Raw genomic sequence first — 21,758 nt, 5'->3', positions numbered from 1 at the left:
TTATCGTACCAATGGTATGAATATATCGTAATGTTCATTTAAGAGGCATCTTGTCTGTATCGGTTTTTTCTTTCGGAAAGTACGAGATATAAGTATTAATTAAACATTTGTTTTTATTTTGTAATGCTTAAGTTGTGTCAAAGAAGATCAATCGATAAATCGACATGAGAAAGGATTTAATTGAAGTAGTAATAATGTGATATGTATATAATATGATCGTATGATTAAGAATGAAGCTTTAGATTCAGAAAGCCATTGAAGATCTTCTGCTTATTCTATCGATGGCATACACTATAATGCTTATCATCATGGTGAAAGGATTTGCTAATTGGGGTAAGGTACTCGCCTATAGACGCCTAGGGTGCGCCAGACGTACAGAAAAGGTATGTTACGTCGTGTGAGGAGGCTCCTTTTGTACACCCTATTGAAGATTAATAATCTTAATGGGACTACATAAGTACGTACGGCAAAGGAGTTGCACAACTTCGCCTTACAGGAAAACCTCAGATGGGTTTATAAATCTGTTGCTTAAATATATTATTAATGTAATATAAAATTTATAAGAGATATAATTTAACTAATACAAATATTAATTAAAATAACAGTTCAAAAAAAGGGGAGGCTCATAATTCGACTGTATTTTTTTGTGTTTGTATGTTACGCGATTATTGTTATATATTTATTATTATACTTGATTTCTATTATATTTGTGAAATGATTTTGATGATTATTTTTTTGTTGGAAAGAGGGTACCTCAGTACTGATTCTATTTACATTAAATTTAATGAAAATATTCCAACTCTGAGGGTGGCAAACTAGGGGATGTATCCGGTTTCGCGCACTTACCATTAACCGATTTCAATACAACTTGGCTAATAGATGTAATTACAATAAAAAACCGATAAACAAACATTTGAGATCGTTTTATTTTTGATAAAAACTTTTTATTATACTTTTTTTTAAATGAGCCAATGTCTACTTGCAATAAACTTAAGTACGTCTTTAAATAGGCGACACGCCTGTCTATAACAGTTGTAGGACCGCTCCGAGTTTTAAATAGCAAAAATCTGAGGGGCACTGCCACAGCGCAGCAGTCCATATGCCATTAATTTCAAAACCGGAACGAAGTAACACTCACTTTACTGCTTGGCGGCAGAAATAGTTAAGGTGGCAATACTTCCCAGGTCGAACTGTTTCACAAGTAATTTTACTGCTACTAAAACGTTTAAATCAATGTTTGCAATGCAAAAGATCCTTTATACACTGAATTAAGAGTGTCCTATCAATTTAAGCATTGTTTTAAGACGTGCTCAAGTTTAGTGCAAGTGGACATAAGTCTTTTGTCCTATGCACAAACAACAATGAAAACACATATTAGCAACCTTTTCAAATTGATTCTTGTTGCTTTTATGTTCTATTGACTGGCTTTTATTGTAAATTAAGGGTGAAAGCAGTGACTTACAAATAAATGGACGACGGGTCTAATACAAAAACCACGAAAAACAGTCCCAAGTTAACCTATTCGAAATTCAAATTGTAATGTCATCGCAGTATCGCGCTGTCAGTCTAACAAATGAAGACTAAAGCGGAGTTTGGCGCTCTGTATACGATTTTAGCGCCTTACAAGTGCGGACACTTTTTAGCGCGGACCCGACGTCCATTTAATTGTAAGTCAATGGGTGAAAGCCATGGATGTGACGAAACCACGTCGAGCATCACGGATACCTTATCAGTATATACTTACCATAGAGTATATAACCGGAAATAGAGACGAAATGTGATTCAATTTGTTTAAAAACTATTCTGCCTTATCACTACTGTGACAACTGCGCTCCGATTGGCTAGCCCGAGTTCGAAACAATTGACGGGTGTCGTCAACTGTTTCACTTCAAATCGACCAGTTAACTTGAGCTTTGCCATAATGGACGAAAATTGCAAAATTACACATTTAATATTTAATTACCGATGAAATGTGATTCCATTTGTTTTGTAATTAGATGTTTTGCTGTTTTTCCCACACGACCGAATAGAACAGCACGGCATTGCTAGAGACATTATCTTTATTACAATAAATATAGAACATTTTTTGGAATATACGTAGACGTACACACAGGTCAGTAGTTTGTTTGTCTATATTTCAGTGCAAACGGGAGTTGATATTTATAAGAGATGTATCGCTAATGTGTTACCAGGAATATATGGCCCTTATTTCGTCTCTATTTCTGGTTATATACTCGATGATACTTACGAACAAATCATGTATGTAATTATATATTAAATTTGATACTGGCAAAATTGTTGCATTGTAAACTCATATCATCTTAATGAAATAAATAAATAACGCGCGCTCACACTCATAGATAGCCTACTAGGGCAACGAGTGCCATGGACACTTTGGACATACAATAGACAACATATTATACTCAAACTCACGAGAGAAATGAATGTAGGCCATACAAATATTCCTTCCGGGCCGGGAATCAAACTCTGCATAGCAGTCCAGTATGGTAACCGTTCGGCCACTGAGGCAGTTGGTAAAATACAAGTAAACTTATTAGTAGTTTGTTTTGTTTTACTAAAAGATAGTAGGTTAATTGAAAACAATCACCACGATTTACTATACGCTTGACGTTCGCGATAAGCTTTTAAAACTATTATCTCGCTAACCGAAGACAGATCCGTTACTGGCGTGTGCCCAAATCTACCACCATGGTTGGTTGGTAATGGAAGACGCTAGACTATTATTGTATGAAATTGGCTTGTAAGTTTATTCTTGTATAATTTGTTCACCATTTAGTTTCTTTTACATGCATATTAAATAACGTTTAAAATATTAGTGTACAAAGGCAAGCTTACGAACTTGCAAGGGTAGTTGGGTCCTCGCTTGGCACATTAAGAGTCTATACAGTCTCAAATGGCTTTGGTTGATCCCGCATAACAGTGAAAGTGTTGTATCAATCACATTAGAAAAAATATATACTTAGTAAAATTGAGGATATAGACTGATTACTATACAGTGTGAAAACACGACTCCTAAAAACAAAAAGAAATCACAAACTTGGCTCGAAATTTTACAAGAAAACCGCCGTGTTCAATAGGTAAATAGAACTGAACTAAATAGAAGAAGAATACGATACGAATACACATTTTTGAAATGGTTTTAATTTCGTTTGTAAAAAAGTAAATTCTGAAATAATAGAACCAATTCAGTACGGGAAAAATTTTAATTCGAGCAGAGGTTGTATTGACTCTTAACTCTTTCATGGACAGTACTTAAATGGTACCGCACACAAAAATGTCAGTAGGTACTTTACTTGCCATAGTTCTTATATCTTCGACATGAAATGTTCAATGTATGCAGATAACTGAATTTTGTAAGTAAGTTGTTGATACTTTTCTATGGAAAAGCAGTAAGCGGCAACTATACAGAAAGCACTTGGAAATAACACAGTAAAGCCTTGTAGTTGGTTTTTTGGGATCCACATAGCGAAACGGAGTAAACCGAACTATTGCGTTCTAATATTTAATTTTACGGTAAACGCTGTTGCTGTCCATGACCGTGTTAAGCATCTTCTTGTAAAATTAAAAATAGAAGCTACAAAGGTAACACAGAAGCTTCCATTCCATCTATTTGCTTTTCGGTTATGAAATGAAAAAAAAACTCAACGTTTGCAAAATGCAAATTGAACACTATTCCACTTACTATAAGAGTGTTGACTGAAACACGATAAGTCGTCAATAAAGAACAAGACAATACCCAATTAAAAACTGATAAGGGACTTCTCAAACCATGTGTGAACGGCACGCACTTTCCAACGTTAAAGCAATCATTGCCAATAGGGTTCATGGTGAAACATGAGTCAGTGTTAAAGTGCACCGGCATTTATCCATTTCCTGCTCTAATGATGCAAATTGTTTCAGTAAACATAGTAGTAAAATTTCAACACATCCTTTACTTTGTTGTTTTCATTATTAGGATTTGTAAATTGAAATTTTCATTGGATTTACAATATTTGAAAAATCTAATATGCTGATAGATAATATGTGGCATAGTTTAGAAGAAGTTTATAAATATTCTAACATTCTCTTGATAGAGGTCCTTCATCTACGGTTTGGTGATAATGATTAATATTCATTAAATGTTTTTATTATGGAATTACTCCATTGTTATAATTATTAATACAAAGATCGAACTCGAAGAAAAATTCCTTCCATTTGACAGAACTTGAACCTTTTAGTTTTAAATAGTACCAAGTTGTAATTGTAGTGCCATTAAGTCTTTAAATCTCAAAGATATTGTGGGCACTGCCATTGCACCCGTCACCTTGTGACATGAGTTGACAAGTCTCATGTGCCTGTAATTTTACCAACACCCCTCCCCTTTTAAACCGGAACGCAGTAATGCTCACATTACTGCTATTATATTTTCGAAATAGGTAAGGTGGCAGTCCTTTCCTGGACGAATTCTTTGAAAAGGAACTGTGCTGCTATTAAATTTGATTTGGCACACCTGTGTCTGCCAAATTAGGGACACGAAAGACTTTTTCTCTATGTTCGGTCTTTGTATTAATAACTATAAGAAAATAAGATATTTTTGTTGACAGTATTGATTGACATGACATATTTGATATTACGAAATCATTTCATTATTATCATGTAATTTTTAAATTATCTAATTTTCTTGAATATGAAAATAATAATCAGAGACTATGTATTGTGTACTGAGTCAATTTGCTCCCATTTTAAATCGAAGCAAAAATATCAAGCAGAAACATTTTTAGGTCCACTACTAAGTGTGATAGGAACATTTAGATAGGTGCAGATTTTGTAAGCAAATATTCCGATAATAAAATTACACTCGTCATTACGTTTGATAGATAGATGCCTTTCATATTGTTCAAGTATGTGAACTGTGCTTATTGAATTCTTAGGTTTTCGCGATTGCTACAAATTGGATATGAAACTATATTTTCGGAACTACATCGTGTATCAAACAAATCAACGTTTTGGGCTCTTTACAGGTCATAGTCAATCGTGCGTGAATTAGACCTATAAATCGACTCGTTTGATTGAAAAACAAATATACGATTTAAGAAATATAAGATTTGACATACGAAAAAAATAGCTTCAATTCCAACTATGCTCTTACATGTAATGTTCGAATTTCGTAAAAGCAATACCTGCAATTGTGACACGTGTGACATTCATGTCTATTATTCTATTTTTGTTAACGGACATATCTTTTTTTACCCTTCACAAAATTGTCATTAGCAACACTGTTCCGCTTTAAGACTCACCTTGTGTCGGTCCTTAAAGAGTTGGCTAGAATGAGTTAAATAATTAACTGTATTCCTCATATAATACGGTTGGTATGTACTGTTACTTAGTGAAACATTGTGTACTTAACTCGAATCGTGATGGTCACAGAAATTATCAAATCTTTAAGTTTATGTCCAGCCATTTCATTTTATTTCACTCTCCGCCTACTTCTCTTCAATTTTACACATCATAAACATTTAATAGCACGAAATGCATTAGTAATAAAACTCTGTTAAAGTATCGATTAACGTCTTTTCTCCAGAAGAAAAGCTGCATAGTTGATTGTTTCAGTTCATTTGGACAGTGTTATTTAAATATGAAACTTTTCTCGCATCTAATCATACATCCAGTCCTAAACAAACCAAAGTTTCAAAGTACCCGAAACCTCGATTTAGATCCCAAAAGAAATTGTTTCATTTCAAATGTGTAACAATCGCGAAAACCTAAGAACTCGAATGTTATTTTAAATTTAATGACTCGTTTTACTACATCTAAACTTTCTTATTCATAATAATATTCGTATGGGTGTCAACGTAACTCACAACATCCCGTTGTGGAGTCGGAGGGTTAATAATACGTGATGGACTGATGACTGGCCGGTGGTCACCCGGCATGACGGCTCGGATACCTCGTTCGTCAGTCGCGTCGCCGCTTTCCGATATACTACTTGAAATCACGCTAATACCTTTAGTGAAATCTTCTTTGGCTTTGAAATATTCCTGCAAATTATTTTTATTGAAGTCCGTTAGTGTATTTTGTACGTTACATTGTTGCCGTAAATTGTTCATAGATCTTATAGGATTTTTTATTTCATACAACAAATTGGTTATCTTTATTAATTACTTCCTTTTAGATTGTAAGATAATTGGTATACAGTAGTTGGTAATAGGAAATTTTTTACAAGTAAAAAGTAAGTTAATCTTGAATTAGGTTTAAGTTATTCCCAAGTTTTCTAAACCTTTTGTTAGTCCAGACGTTGAAATTAACATTTTTTACAAAGTACAAATACATTTTGGTAAAGGAATATTATGTGACGAAAACATTCAGAATATAGTTATATTTGGCGGTAAGATTAAGACAGTTTGTCGTGTGACTCATTAGAGAAACAATCCCAGCGTCAGTGCAGTGAAATTCGTGATTGTGAAACAAATAAACAATGTTGATTACAAAGTACACAGCGATATTGTTGGAGAGTGCAAGAAGTGCAGAAGCAAGGAATGCGGCGTTAGCCAGGTCTGGGGAAGGAAGGGCTTGGACATCTTCTTTAGATAGTGCTTCCAGTGAACAGAGGAGGTGGACTCGACGAAGATTTGCTTACAGGTAAATTTGCATGCAAACCATTGGCGCTTTTAAACCGCCATTAAAAAGTGTATTCTATGTATGATAGATAGGTTCAGATTCGAAACGCAAAAATAATGAGATAATCTTACATCTATAATTTTACAAAACCACTAATAGCAGTGACCTACAAACTTATTTCCGTTACTAAGGAAACACGTCACACTTAGTTCTGATTGACAGCCTCCGTGGTCGAGTGGCTTGCACACCGGTATTCGTGGTGTCGCCATCTCTGAGGTCTGGGGTTCGATCCCCGGCCGGCTCAAAGTAGAAAACTAACTTTTCTATGTTGTCTCGGGTCTGGGTATTTGTGACACCGTCGTTGTTTCCGATTTCCATAAAGCAAGTGCTTCAACTACTTACTTTGGAATCAAAGCAACATATGTTATGTTGTCTAATGTTCATGTCTAATTTTGGATGTTTTCAGATTTTTGCGGCATTTTGCTTATAATATGACAAATGTTTAATTGACTTGAATGTTTGATTGTCAAAAATAATGCATGTTACATTTCCTGGTATTTTTTCATTCTATAAGTACTTATTTTTATCGTTCTTGCTGTCTATAAAAGCTGAGCTAGTATTTTGCAAGACGCACCAAGCGTAATCCGTCATATACTAGTCATAAAATTACCAGTTTGAATATCATTTATTGCGTGCGGTATTTATTAAAGTTTATATTTAAAGAGTAATAAAATTCAATGCGCGTAGCACCACGACTCTATTTACTACCTTTTAATGCCGTCGCAGTGATGCATCCGATGAATATCTAATGCCCTTTGTGCACGGCGTTGTTTTCTGCAAATGTCTATATAGTTACAAAGTCACTTTTGCGGGTGATAAATATTTGGGAACACTATATTACCCCTGCACGGTAACATGCAATTTAGCAATGGAAAAAGATTTGTCAACTGCCAAGATAACTTTGTAAAGCTATAAAACGATTGTCTAATGCATTGCATTGTCTAAGCAGCACGTACAGTGAACTTCCGACTGCATATAATGCTGCATGGATGTAATTTTATTCATTGTACAAACAATTGAATAATCGTCACTGATTGCGAAATGTGACAAAAAAATCACATTTATCTAACCGTTGTTGTAGTCGTTTATAATTGTTTGGGCATTTGTCTTACCTGTGCCTTGAAAAATTGTGATTCATTTTCAGAGACGAAAAATGTGTCATTTTGTACTTTGTCAGTATCTTCGTTGGCGTCATTGTGTTTTTATTATTTTAAACTATGTATTGTCTTTTGGTATCTTACATCATTTCGACAAATCTTTGCTGAGAAAGTTGTTCGAAATCTATATGTTTCCAGCTTAGTGTATGTATGGGAGCGTTTAACGTTAAAATTTTAGATATTCCTAGTTTTATTTTAAAAAGTTATTGATGTCGTTTTACTCATTAGGTAACGTGTTTTCGATATCAGTTTAAAAGTTTTCGATATCTCTTATATTTACGGAATAATCACCTGGGCACACTTGACGATTACACCCTGTATTGTATATCAGATTTGCTATATCTAGTACTTCAGCAATATCACTAACAAAAGATAAATTGTGAACGTCCGAAAACATTTATCCAGCTCATTCGTCTGCATTTGCTCGCGTGCTTCGATGACGGCTCCCATTACTATCAATTACATTCTATCGTTATTCAAATCAGTTAATTGAGTTCATATTGTTTCTACGTCATCAGCTTCGGTCATTGATTGTACGTTATTGTTATTTATTGCATCTGGTGAATACAGATCAAATGTTTTAGTAATAAAGTGCCGTGATCACGGTTATTATTTTTTATAACTTCTTTACAATTATTCTAAAATCTATTGTTTATCTATTAAGTCTTTTGTTTTAAAAATCAATATTTAAAATATTATATTTCATAGGTAAGCAAATTACATAATTAAATACTTAAATCGTCAAATTGATTAATTACACTACTTATTTGTAAAGCAGTTTCTCATGAGAGGAACAAGTCAGAATTTTTTTTTAAATATCTAATCTAATATTGATAAAATTATTTTAAAATATCATAGGCAGGGACTACCTGAAGGAGCTTGACAATTTTCGTTTCGTATAAAGTTAGATTTACAATAATTTTGAAAGTTTTTTACATTAAAGGATTTTATTCAATAAGGCGTGCGTGAGCGACACTTCAAAAGGCGTGTGTGTTGAGTAAGAAGAAGTGAAATGTTTTTTATAATAATAAAAACATATTTACAACTTTCTTTTAGCATGAGAAAAGCGTATTAAAATTGCGTGAAGACTGATAAGTCATTATCTATTCACGGTTGATCTCATACGTGTATCTCCATTTTACTTTATCTAATTAAATGCAAATTGTATGGAGTTTCCATGCAGCATCTTTTATGCAAATACTCATTACTTCTGCATTCTTCGAAAGTCCGGTTGTATCTGCCGCGTTTATTAAGGAGCTTAACATAAGTCTTTAATGGCTGTAAGTAATGGTTTACGCTGTTTGTGATAGTGGGTGCTTTGGCAACATTGTTCATGATGACGATGACAGCAAACTATCGTGTGTTTACATAAAAAGTCAATGTGTGTTTATTATTGTATAGTGTTTGGAACTACAAAACAATAAATAGTAGAAGTGGTTAGTTAGCGACACACGCATGCCAACAGTAAGTCCAATTAGGCTTACTTGGGTTCAGTTCACCATTATCGCTTTGTATGGTATGGTTGTGTCAAATTCTCTAAAATCGTAGAAAAATACTTTGTTGTGCTGTTTTCGAGTGCAATAACCTAACCTCCGGTTAAAAAAACCGACCTCAAAAGTCATTCATCCCCTAGTTTGCCACCCTTAGAGGTGGAATATTTTCTTGAAATTTAAATGGGACCACATCTGAGGTACCTTCTTTCCAACGAAAAAAGAATCATCAAAATTGGTTCACAAATGGCGGAGTTATTGCGTAACATACACACAAAAAAAAACATACTGACGAATTGAGAACCTCCTCCTTTTGTTTGAAGTCGGTTGAAAATGATAGTCGTACCAAAAATATTGCCCGTGGTAGTATTTCATATCATTGATGATTGAATTTTTTCGTACTGCAACAAATGAAAGTTAACATTATTCCAGAGCAATATGGTCGTTTTATTTTTTTGGGGACTAAGTAAACATCTAGATATTTCCATTGCAGTAGCGAACGATATTTTAGCGAGAAAATGCTTCATGAGTGCTTTGTTAATTTTAAACTTAATTGTTCGAAATAAAGTTACGCAATGTGTACGTTAAAGAAGACATCTGTTATCGAGAAGATACTACTTTCTATTCGTTGAGATGTTTGTCGTTCGTCATAGTCCAGCTACTGAACGCAAGATGGCAGCACGTTGAATAAAATAAAGTTTTTGGACTTTGAACGATATCACGACGAGGTAATATTTAAATTATATTAGCAGTCATTTATTACATCTTTTTAAATTAGAAACTACGATCAATCATTATTAAGATTTCATAGTATTTGTCATTTGTTTGTTTTCGTTTGGCGACAGCGGTTCTGATAGTAATCGAGACTTACGGCACTTCCATTGTTTTTATTCTTCAGTGGTTGAAACCAATGTAAGAAAATCCGAATGTAAACTCATTTCTTTTGTTATTTAATTAATTTACTTACAGTGTCCGAGAAGCGGAAACAAGTTTAGAAACATCGATACAAAGTAGTGTAAAATTCAATTGTTCATTTATTATACAACCTCTGTTGTTGTACCTAATTATTTCCATCTGTTAACAGATGGAAATGACAAAATAGTGTTTCCATAAAGTCAATAAAGTCACCATCTCTAAGCTAACAACTCGTAGAATGACACGATAGTTCTACTGTAAGCAGTTGAGGAGTAGGCTTTCGCCGTTAGTTGAAAGGGCGCATGTGACATTTAAAAAAAATTATGTTATCGTGATCAGTAAAAATCTGTATCTGTCGATCTGCCGATCTCTTACTATTTTTATTTTTTCCCAGGTGGATAAAGTATGAAGTTATCCCAAGAGAAAAGTTTTTTTTTTGAAATTTGTTATAAAGCAATACAAAGCCGTAGTACTAATTACAATCTAGCCATTTTACAAGACTAATATGCAATTTTAAATTAACATAAATTCCTAAAATAAAAGTGGGGAAACCCAGTGTTGCGGATGCCATGGACATACACATAGACAACCATAAATTACACTCAAACTCACGAGAGAAATAAATCTAGGCCATACAAATATTTCTCTCGGCCCGGGAATCAAACCTGGAACCTTTGTGTGGCAGTCCGGCATGGTAAACGTTCGGCCACGGAGACGGCTGATAAAGAAATTGTACATCGACAAAATATCTTTCAATATTAGTTAACATTGGCAATAATATTTATTTTATTCACTGTAATTAACTACACTAACTCAAAAGGTATAGTTTTTTGTAGTTTACGTACTATATTTGTATTTTCAAGTAGCTGTATAGCCTCTATGTTCGTGTGATGATGAAGCAAGAGAAAAGTAGATATTACACATAAATATGATAAGATAAACATTATTTTTATGAGTCTTTGTCACAAGCAACTAACAGCGGAATTTGGGTAGTCTGCAGATACCCTTAGTACCACATCAGATCAAAGTTGCCTTACAATTGTGATGTCATTGGATTCCCATGATATACTTACCGAATTTAAGTCGAACGGATAAATCATGTACAAATGGCCCACTTAAACTAATAAGCCATTCTCTGCCAAGTCAACCATCAAGTACCTATAATAGATTAAAAAGAAACGGTTGGTGCTACAATCATAAACCAGTCTATAAAACAGGCTCCACATAAGTAACAAATATTAATTAATATGGCATAAAATGAATATAACACTACATAAATATACTTAGCACACATATGTAATAAACATACATTTATTTATATCACAATAATTACCCAATAATTAATGTAATGTAGGGCAATAGATACCAGATTCTCCAACTAATAATGCAGGGAAAAATACAAAGAAATTGTAGTCGTGGCAGAAGGAAAATCTCATGGTTGAAGATAAGCGGCACACTAAGAAGAAGAATAATTAACCACTGCAACTATTTGCATTTCAGCAGTGATAATCTTAGAAAACTAAATAACTCTCCATGACATCCTGAATAGCTATACATGGTATAAATTTAATACGCCTTAAGAAATGTTCTTACGAATAACAATACATTCTGTTTCAAGGGTGCAATGCCCTTTTGCAAAAAGAAATAAGAAAAAAAACATTGCAGAGACTCGAGAAACAAAACACGATCACGAACATAAGATACGGTTCACGGCTGAAGTAGCGAGCCCGCAATTAGAGGGTACCATATAACTATAACTTTAATGAAAGGGGAGGATGGCTAGTCGGAGTGATTTGTACTAAAGAGACAGAGTAAGTAGGCAGCGAAAATATAATAACGAATGGTATTTTGAATTTTTCCTTTTTATCCACTTTTTTAATGTGTGTTTTTTCCACTTTTCAACAAGTAAAAAAGTGGCGATTTAGCATGCACGCCTAAATAATTTCGTAGCAGCAAAGCTCCTTGTGAAAGAGTTCGTCCAGGGAAGTACTGCCTACATTAACTATTTCTGCTGCCAAGCAGTTACGTCAGCATTATTGTGTTCCGGTTTAGAAGGGTAAGGGTGCTGGTGAAATTATAGGCACATGGGACTTGTCCACTTATGTCTCAGAGTGACGGGCGCAGTGGCAGTGCCCCTCAGATATTTGCGATTTAAAGCTCTGCAACTGTTATGTACAGGCGTGTAGTTTACCATCAGGCGGACGACTTGTTCGTCCCGTCATGATATTTAAATAAAAATGGCCTATTAATCGCCTTGAAAAGGCCCAAGTCTTAGCGGTCAGTTTGGGATTTTTATTTAACAGCCGTTCGCTATAAATAATTGGAAGTGTAACGCTTCGTGCGAATCCTTTGAATATCCACAACATAGGGTACAACCCCAGCTTATGTCTAGTCCCCCGGTGAAACTATATCGACTTCTCGGGTAAAAGATCATTAACAACATGCTTTGTCTATATATGTGTATGTTTTTATCATCATACCATCATCATCATTATCAATAAACAATGTTTTTTATGATATTAATTGACGGGACGAACAGGTCGTGCCCCTGATGGTGAGCGATACGCCTGTCCATAACAGTTGCAGTGCCACTCAGAGTTTTAAATCGCTAAAATCCTTACCCTTGGAAACCAGAACGCAATACTGCTTACATTACTGCTTGGTGGTAGAAATACGTGAAGTGGCAGTACTACCCAGGATGAACTATTTCATGAGGAGCTCTGCTACTAAATGAGTCTGTGCCCATGTACTTACCTGTAGTTTTACCCTTACTTACCCTTCCTTGGCGGCAAATTAGGTATGATGGCTACTTTCCTGGACGAACTCTTTCACAAGAAGCACTACTGCTACTACTTTAAATTCTAAACTTGCTTACACTAAATCAATACCAAAATTACTCCGACGGAAAGTTGCAAAAGTCGCGTTCGACCATCCTTCGTGGATGTCACCCTGTATTTTATGTATCGTTACCCTTAAGAATCACTAAATGAATTGCCATCGAAATTTCTAACGTTAACCTTAAATAATAAGGTGGATACTCCTTTGAAAGCTAAAAATAAATAATCATAATAGCACAAATAAAAAACAGTTATGTTTTACGATAGCGAATGGCCCCCGAGGTTTGGTGTGGAAGCTGTGATTTTTCAAATTACACTCCTTTTAAATAATAATACTATATAATAAAAAAAGATATGCGAAACGATATTTTTACTTAGCCCTTGGGATATTTTATGACTTGCACCGTAAAAGAGTTTTAAAACACATTTTTTTGATAATACGAGTAATTTATGAAGTGCTCAAATGAATATTGTATGTGATACATTTTCATAAAGTAACATACGTCCGACTATTAAGCACGAGTCGTATTTAAGGCAAAATTTCGTACATTTTGCTTTCACGATTAACTTGTATTAAATCTTTTTGACACACAGGTTTCATTATGATGTTCCTTTTAACATCCCAAAAGTCACTTAGGTAAATAATTATAGACCCATAAGTAGTCTACGAATAAACGCAATTTAGACCCGTAAAAATATTTTCATATCCAATAGACAGCAATCACAACAAACTCGATGAATAATTCTAGAAAAAATTGTTCGCCTTAATGGTAACAAGGTACTTTACATTTTTTTTCGCCTTTTATTTAAGCAAAGAAACCTTTTACCGCTTTGTGGTAATGCCAGCTCAACCGGTATAGCTCTTTACAGTAACGAATACTTTTTTTTTATGTTACCAAGTGAAGGGACGAATAAATCGGGCGCGCCTAAGCAAAAGTGACACGCCTGTCAGCAATTGCAGTGCGACTCAGAGCTCCAAACCGCGAAGTTCTGAGGGGCACTGCCACTGCACCCGTCACCCTGAGACATAGTTGACAAGTCCCATGTGCCTGTAATATCACCAGCTCCCTTACGTTTCAGAATCGGAGCCTGGGGGTCGATTCAGGACCTTACGATAACTCAGTTGTCGATTTGATTTGATATTGTACGATTTCTTTTCATTTTCATTCACAACACCCGAATCGAACGTCAAACTGTCGTATTCGAAACCGAACCGAAATGACGTCACACCCGTACGATTATTCGACCTTCTCGACCGGCAAAGGCTACAAAAGTTATTCAGAACACAGTTATTGAAAGTCCTATTATTTATAAAGGAAAGATGGTAATATGGAAATGTCTTATTATTGAAGTAAAGTCCGGATTTAGTTAAATTTTATTAATTTATTTTAATGCAATACTAATGCATTCCTTATTTTAGGCCTTAAAAGTCTTTAAGTGTTAAAAGGATTTTATTTTTGTTATATTTTATTTCACCGACGAACTCCGTAAACGCTGTTGGACAAGGATATCGTATCCCATATCAAACGTTTAACTCGAATGTTCTGTATAGCTCGGAGAGCGCCCTTGAGAACGATATCCAATCAATTGATTCGGTTAAAATATCGAAGAGTTCTGAATCGGGCTCCTGAACGATCTCTTTCAATGGGAGCTCTACATACTACGATACCTATCTTAGGTATAAACGTGGTATATATAAAGATAAATAAATAACCGGTAATCATAAGCAACTGGAATAACTTTAGAAGTAGTTCTATAAATAAACAGCCTGGCTGATGATTTCTAGCTGGAGAAAATTAGCAAAGGACAATTTTCTCTTCGCACTGCTGTCTGTATATAATATTAAACCTTACTTTTAACTCCATTGGGTTCTTGGTATTGCGAAACTCGTTGCTGGACACTTTAATAACTGAGTAGAAGTCAACAGTAAATAGAAAGGTGTATTGCTTTTAAATCCGCTCAAAGTGCATTTATTAGTTACTTTTTTACTTTGACACAGCTTTCATCTGGATAGGTACGTCTACTTAATATCTATCTATAACAAGTTTGCTAATTTTTAACAGACTTGAAAAAAAGGTTCTCAATTCGATTGTACGTATGTTTTTTTTATATGTATGTTACGCGATAACTTAAATATTGAGACTCAACTATCATTGCGACTAGATTTTAGAGTGGTTACACAAGGCGACTTTTATAGCAGCGATGCATTTGCTATTTATAGGAGATGGCAACGATGCAAACGCGCGACGGCATCGATACAAACGCGTGATTGTATCGATGCAATTGCCTATAAACCCCAAGTGTAGCGATGCAATCGCGCGTTTGTATCGATGCAGTCACGCGTTTGTATCGATGCAGTCGCGCGTTTATATCGATGCAGTCGCGCGCTTGGATCGATGCAGTTGCGCGTTTGTATCGATGCAGTCGCGCGTTTGTATCGATGCAGTCACGCGTTTGTACCGATACAGTCGCGCGTTTGTATCGATGCAGTCGCGCGTTTGTATCGCTGCTGAAAGTCACCGTGTGTAACCGCTCTTAGCAGAATCTCAAATATTGTGATAATTCCAAGGTTGTATCAATGGAGCCCCAATGGAATTACAATGACTAGTGGTTTGAAGAAAATTTTCAGATTTGGGTCCCTTTTATTGTTATTTTATTTATTTTATTGTTTTAAGAAAAAAGCATACATAAATATTGTAAAACACCGTTAAACCTTACTTGACCTCTAAGACCTTTGCTTGAGAGGTGGTGGGTCAAACCATTAGGCTACCATGGCTTCCAAACAACTAACAGTATTTTTATAATCATTAGTATGCAATTTACTTATACTTAATAGTGTCATTCTTTACTGCCGCCACTGGCGCCACGTTATCTCATTTTTATTAAAAAAGTAAATTAATAAAAAACGTTACCCTCGTTTCAAAGACATTAAAATGTCCAAAACGTTCCATGTAATAATTAAATCTTCATTTATTTTAAAGCTTACCGAGTAAAATGAAGTATAAAAAGTTGAAAATCATCAAAAATCGATAAAGAGCTCTGACGTCCGGTTACGCAACAAAGTGCACGGTCCGAGCATTATCTTTCGGATTTATCTCTGAGCAAGAGATAAGATCTTTAAGAGAACAATATCCTTCCTCGTTGCAATATGCAATTATAAATATACAAAGTTGTAATGAATTTATGATGTTGCGTTTACATTTTATATTGCTGTACAGAACCGTTGCGAAACTGTAATGTGCAATGTTCGAAAAGTTTAATTTATTAGCTATAAATGTATTTCATATTATCTGGCTTATTCTGTTTTGTATTTTAATTCATTTACTCTACGTTAAAGTTTTGTAACCGGCTCATAGTGCAGTAAATAATTCGTTCATTATTGTAAGAGTTAAAATTAAACCTTAGAGCCTGTGCACACCACGGATTTTTTTACGCGCAGACGACGTTCGTGGAACGCGCGTGTTCCACGTTGACCGTAGAGGCTCAAGAAGCAGATTTTCACGTTTTTCACATTCATACTCGCGAACAAATCTAAATCGTGCACGCGAAGCTCGTTTGTGATTGCGTTTTACGCGTGTTTGAATTGCGTAAAACGCAATACAGACCGCAGGTGAGGGAGAGAGTCGCGTGCAGTCCTTTGTGTACCCCACGTGTAGATGACGCATGTTTCGGAACGGTCGTTTACAGGGCTACTGAATCTATGAACGTTTGCAAAGACTTAGGCGCCGCTTAAACGTGTGTCTTGTATTGGATACAAGCAACCGGTAACTAGAAGCGAATATTCTGTTTCCACATAAATGTTGCGGCAACCGGCGACAGTGCCCAATTGCCGCTACCAGCGACTGATTCCGGTAGGCGTAACCGGCGACTGTATCGATTTCATATCAATTGTATGAAAATAGAATGTTCGCTCCTAGTTACCGCTTGTATTCATGCTTGTATTGCTTGTATCCAACACAAGACAAACGTTTGCGCGGCGCCTTACTGGCTGCGATTGAATTGCGTTAACGCGCGTCATCTGCGCGTAAATAATACGCCGTGTGCAAAGGCGTACATAAAGGGACTCGTGCCGTTGTCGGTGCATACTAATAATTGTTTTACTGATAAGAATAACTTAATTTTGTAAAATTATCACGTCACCATTCACAAGTCTTACATAAAAACCATGTTATGCACTGTAACGAAGTGATAATATCTGACTAATTTAAAAAGTTCATATCTGAATATACTAAACGTACGCATTAGAAGCACCTATGTATGATCACGTAGCTACTTAAAATACCAGGGTAAGTATATCGTCCCGGTACTCCATTAAAACTTTGCCGCGCTACCGCTGGCCACTTTAGAGGTCGTTTGTACTAAATCGCAGGTTCTTGTGTTAAACGTTATCTTGCAAGTGGGACATGGCCGTGGAGTTTATATTTAACTATTCTGAACTATTTTATAATACTACACCCTGCTGAGAATTCCTTAACGATTTTGTTCAAAACCGGATTCAAAGTTATAATTCTCATTGATAAATTGTCACCATAATTATGTTAATAAATCTAATTTTTTATAAAACTAATTGGAACAATAAATTATTACCGATAGCAATAAAAAAAAATGTCGTATCATGTGATTCTCTCAGAACCGTATTCAAACGTGTTAAATGTCAATCTCAAATTAAGTTACAAAACAAATTGTTTTCCCAAAGATTTTTCTTCGTATTTGTTTGTCATTTTTATTCAAAAATTAAAGAGACGAAGCTGGGAATCAGCACGGATAATATTATCGGATTTATATTCTATAATTAGCAAAGAAAATAAATAATTTGATAACTTCGAACTTTGATTTATTAAAGTATGTCGTTTTGTCGTTGACGTAAACGTAATTGTTTCGGTTTATTTTTGCACGGTTCATAGTTGGCCTTGGTGCCGATGCGTGCTGATAAATGGGATCCAATCTTTTAGGTTTCATGCGCCCACGTATAAGATTCGGGCTTTAATATCGTATTTCTGATGGACATAGGTCTTCGGTGACAAGCTATTACCCATCACCCTCTTACCTTTTACGAAATAATTTATATTACAATTACAAACCGAGTAAAGTTTTGTAACATATGTATTCAGTTGAGATGAGGTATAAATAATTAATTCGTAATTGTAATTTTCTCTTCAAGTGGCATTTGCCTCGTTTTTGCTTTTCTTTCTTAATGATCACGCCATCATTAAGTAGTTCGCACATTAAGGTAAAAGCAAGATATTTTCCTACTTATTTCATGAACGATTCCAACATGAATACGAGTAAATGGGTAAACTTCAACAAAGTTGTAGTATCACGCAATTCTGCAGTAGGAGTTTATTATCAAAGTTGCTTTAATAAGTTGGCCGTGTAGACAGATTTGACGTCTAATTTATTACTTGTGGGGAGGAAATTCGGTGTCACATCCTTGACGAGGTTTTGGCAAATTAACTTTGCCTCGAGCATTAATGCTGGTTATTGATACACAATGATCACGGGAAGGATCTTGATTCAGAAGTAAATTAGAACCCTTATAGTTTATTTAAGTTAAGTGAATTTTTTGACGACCTCGGTGGCCCAACAGTTTGCATTATGGACGATAGATGAAAAGGATCCGGGTTCGGTTCCCGGTTCTGATTTGACAGTATTGGTTTCTGTTTAATTGAGCAGCAAGTAATTATGTAGAAAACAATAGCTAAATACTCTAAAATTTTGCTTTTGTGGCTGTCACTATGATATTTTCATGGCTACATAGTTTTTCATAATTTCGCAAATCTACACATTTCTAAGTTCTTTGTCATCAATTTGTAGAATTTTGGAAGAATTCGGTTGAATGGTATTTGTATATTATTGATTTGAAATATAATGTTCCCTTTTTTTCTTTAAAGGGACAAATGCCGCTTAGTCCCGTTAATTTTTCAATCGAAGAATTTTCAAAAAGAGATAACCTAAGGCTGATTTCAAAGTTGTGCAGATTTATCTGCGGACCGTCCGCGCGGTGCACCGGAGTGGAGTATCACGTGTGGCGTTAGAACATCGTTTTACAGTGACGCGGTTTGCTCCGTACGGAACACGCTCCGCATGAACTCCGTACAAGCAACCCCTGCGTTCATTGTAGGCGACTGTCTGCCGGGAATATCCGCTGTAAATTAAATATAGATTCAGGGCACTGCGGAATCTACGTATGCGGATGGCCCGCCAGTGGACAGTCCGTACGGACCGTACGCACAGCTGTAAAATCAGCCTTACTTAGGCTAGGTAAAATTTATGAATAATATTAGAAGATCCGTTATATCTCACTACAACTTAGGCTGTTACCAGACGGACTGCATGGACGATGCTGATATACAACTGCATGCAGTCGACAGTGACTGCATTGATGTCGAATACGCGAATTGATGTCGTAATAGAACCACAAATTTTAGTTAGAACTTGTCACTGTATTCAGAACATTTGTAATTCCGAATGTTGATTTTTTATTAAGTATATCAACATAACATGATAATCGAAATCCTCTACTAAAGTTTGTCAAAAATCTCAAGGCCGTTATCCCAGACTATAATCTGCGATGGGATTTGCGATAAAAAACGTAAACAAAAGTGATATTACAAAAAATGCTTAAGAAGTGCGAATGTGAAATAAATCTGTCGAGAAAAGATTACGAACCGTGTTTTTGTTTTACCATTATGTTGATTAAACCCTCAAGCAGTCGCTACTTATTTCTCTGTTACTGAGCAAAAAGGAAAAAAGAAGTTATTTCAGACACAAAAAAATAGCAGTTCATTGTGCAAAAATTTGTCCAGTGAAGTACTGCCACCTTATCTATTTCTTTCGCCTAGCAGTGATGTGAGCCTTACTGCATTCCGATTTTGAAGATTAACCTTTTGGGTGCGGGTAATATTACAGGCACACAGGACTTGTCAACTTATGTCTCAGGGTGACCGTCGCAACAGCACTGCCCGTCAGGTCTTTGCAATTTAAAGCTCTGAGTGGCACTGCAACTGCTATGGACAAGCGAGTCGCGTACCGCCAGGCGCACTACTTGTTTGTCCCGTTACTTGGTATCATAAAAAACGTCAACAGATTCTTTTGATTCTCGAGCTAGCGCACAGATCATTTGCGGTCGGCTGCAGTTGAAATCTCGTCTGTCCATCTGTTGGCAGTGTTACTCACAAAATTGACTTGTTATCTAAATGTCATTTAATCAGTTTTATCTTGCAACTGTCGATTAGTTAATTATTGCCTTCGTACAGTGCAATGTAAATAACCACTTTAACATTACCAATAAAGTTTGATACAAGATTTAGTAACCTATTCAATTATCTCGTATAACATAGGCCTTTCTTATGCCAGTCAGTTTACTGAATTAGCAGCTGTTAGCTAGAGCAACTCGCTAACCTCAATTATAATACACCGCTTCGGTAATTTACATATATTATTGTTGCTAAGTGTTGCGAAAGTTAACTGCCGTGGGAGTTTTACTGCTTATCAATTAACAGTACTTTCCACAACCACCACAACGTAATGTAATGCTGGTAAAAAAAAGATCACACTGAAACGGAAGAAAAGTAAAAAATCGCTACGCGGACTAGCGTCCGTACGAAGAGCTATAATGTAATACATTACCGTGCATCTTCTGGATTTTTTTGTCAATCCGAAACGGACGAAGCAGTCGATTCGCTGATCAATAGTATTTAACGCCGCCGAGAAATTTGCTGATACTAAGGCCGTGTTCTGTGTATTAATCCAATTGCATTGCCGGCCGTTGGACATAAGCTCTCCCTACCTTTTGTAGTCTAAGAAGGTCTTCATACATATTTTTAAAAATATATGTTCATGGATAAGACTGTAAAAGGCTAGCTGTATGGTTGAGGATGTATTGTCTACCTACGAAAGAGATATCACCGAAAAAGTGGAGATGATAGATATACGTATTTTAAAAAGCCCGTCACATACAATTCGTTAGAGAATTCACCTATTTTTGAAGCTTTTTAGTGTTGGGAGCATAACCGCGTTCTAGTTCTGAAGTGTACCTAACGTGACGGGCGCAGTGACAGTGGCCTTGGATCTTTGCAATTTAAAGCTCTGAGTGGCACTACAACTGCCACGGACAGGCTTTACACTAGGCGCACAACAAGTCGCCCCGTCACTTAATGTCATCAAATCTTTGGTATATAAAAGAAAATACCCTGGACGAACTCCTTCACAAAGAGCTCTACTGCTATTAGAAATGTGTCAGATCTTTGCATGTCACTGCTTTTATTGTTATGGAAGTGTCGATTACCAAACTCATGGTATCACGTTTTCGTTTAACTAAGGTAAACGACTCTTTTATGGGGAACTGTATACGTTTTTACAATAAGATTCCGGAGCATATTATTAAGATTATCATTTCCTAAGTTTAAAAACTACATTAAACATATTGAAGACAAAATTGAAGACTACGTGTTAGATAAAGATGTATGGAAAGACGATACGGCTCCAGAATCCACACAAAGTTGATGCAATGTTTATTCCATAGCATTAAGTTTATTTGAAAAGAGCAATCCCTAGAGTTTTTTGCTCGTTCTTCTCAGGGAAGTCAGCGTAACCCCACCACCACGAATAATCCCTTATTTTGTTTCTATTCCATTGACCAGACAGATAGGTATCATATTGGATTCATTATTTGTCGACCT

General features: G+C 35.6%; 1 protein-coding gene across 5 annotated transcripts in view; it reads left to right on the top strand.

Moving 5' to 3' along the window:
- LOC113238232 (protein sprint) overlaps positions 1-21,758 on the top strand; it is a 380,231-nt gene that overhangs the window by 162,487 nt on the left and 195,986 nt on the right. For 2 of the 5 annotated variants that reach the window (XM_026475032.1, XM_026475029.1), the window contains exon 2: positions 6,288-6,639. The exons of 1 other annotated variant lie outside the window; for it this stretch is intronic. In XM_026475032.1, coding sequence (XP_026330817.1) covers positions 6,476-6,639 — 164 coding nt within the window. In that variant the 5' untranslated portion in view covers positions 6,288-6,475. Of the gene's footprint in view, positions 1-5,966; positions 6,060-6,287; positions 6,640-21,758 lie in introns of those variants that run through there. 2 more of the 5 variants (XM_026475033.1, XM_026475030.1) reach the window with 2 other exon arrangements.

Source organism: Hyposmocoma kahamanoa, unplaced genomic scaffold (assembly GCF_003589595.1).
Source record: "Hyposmocoma kahamanoa isolate Upper Pololo Valley unplaced genomic scaffold, ASM358959v1 95, whole genome shotgun sequence".
NCBI classification, from domain to species: domain Eukaryota; kingdom Metazoa; phylum Arthropoda; class Insecta; order Lepidoptera; family Cosmopterigidae; genus Hyposmocoma; species Hyposmocoma kahamanoa.
Note: the sequence above shows the minus strand (reverse complement) of the source record. Positions and strands in the feature narration are given on the sequence as shown.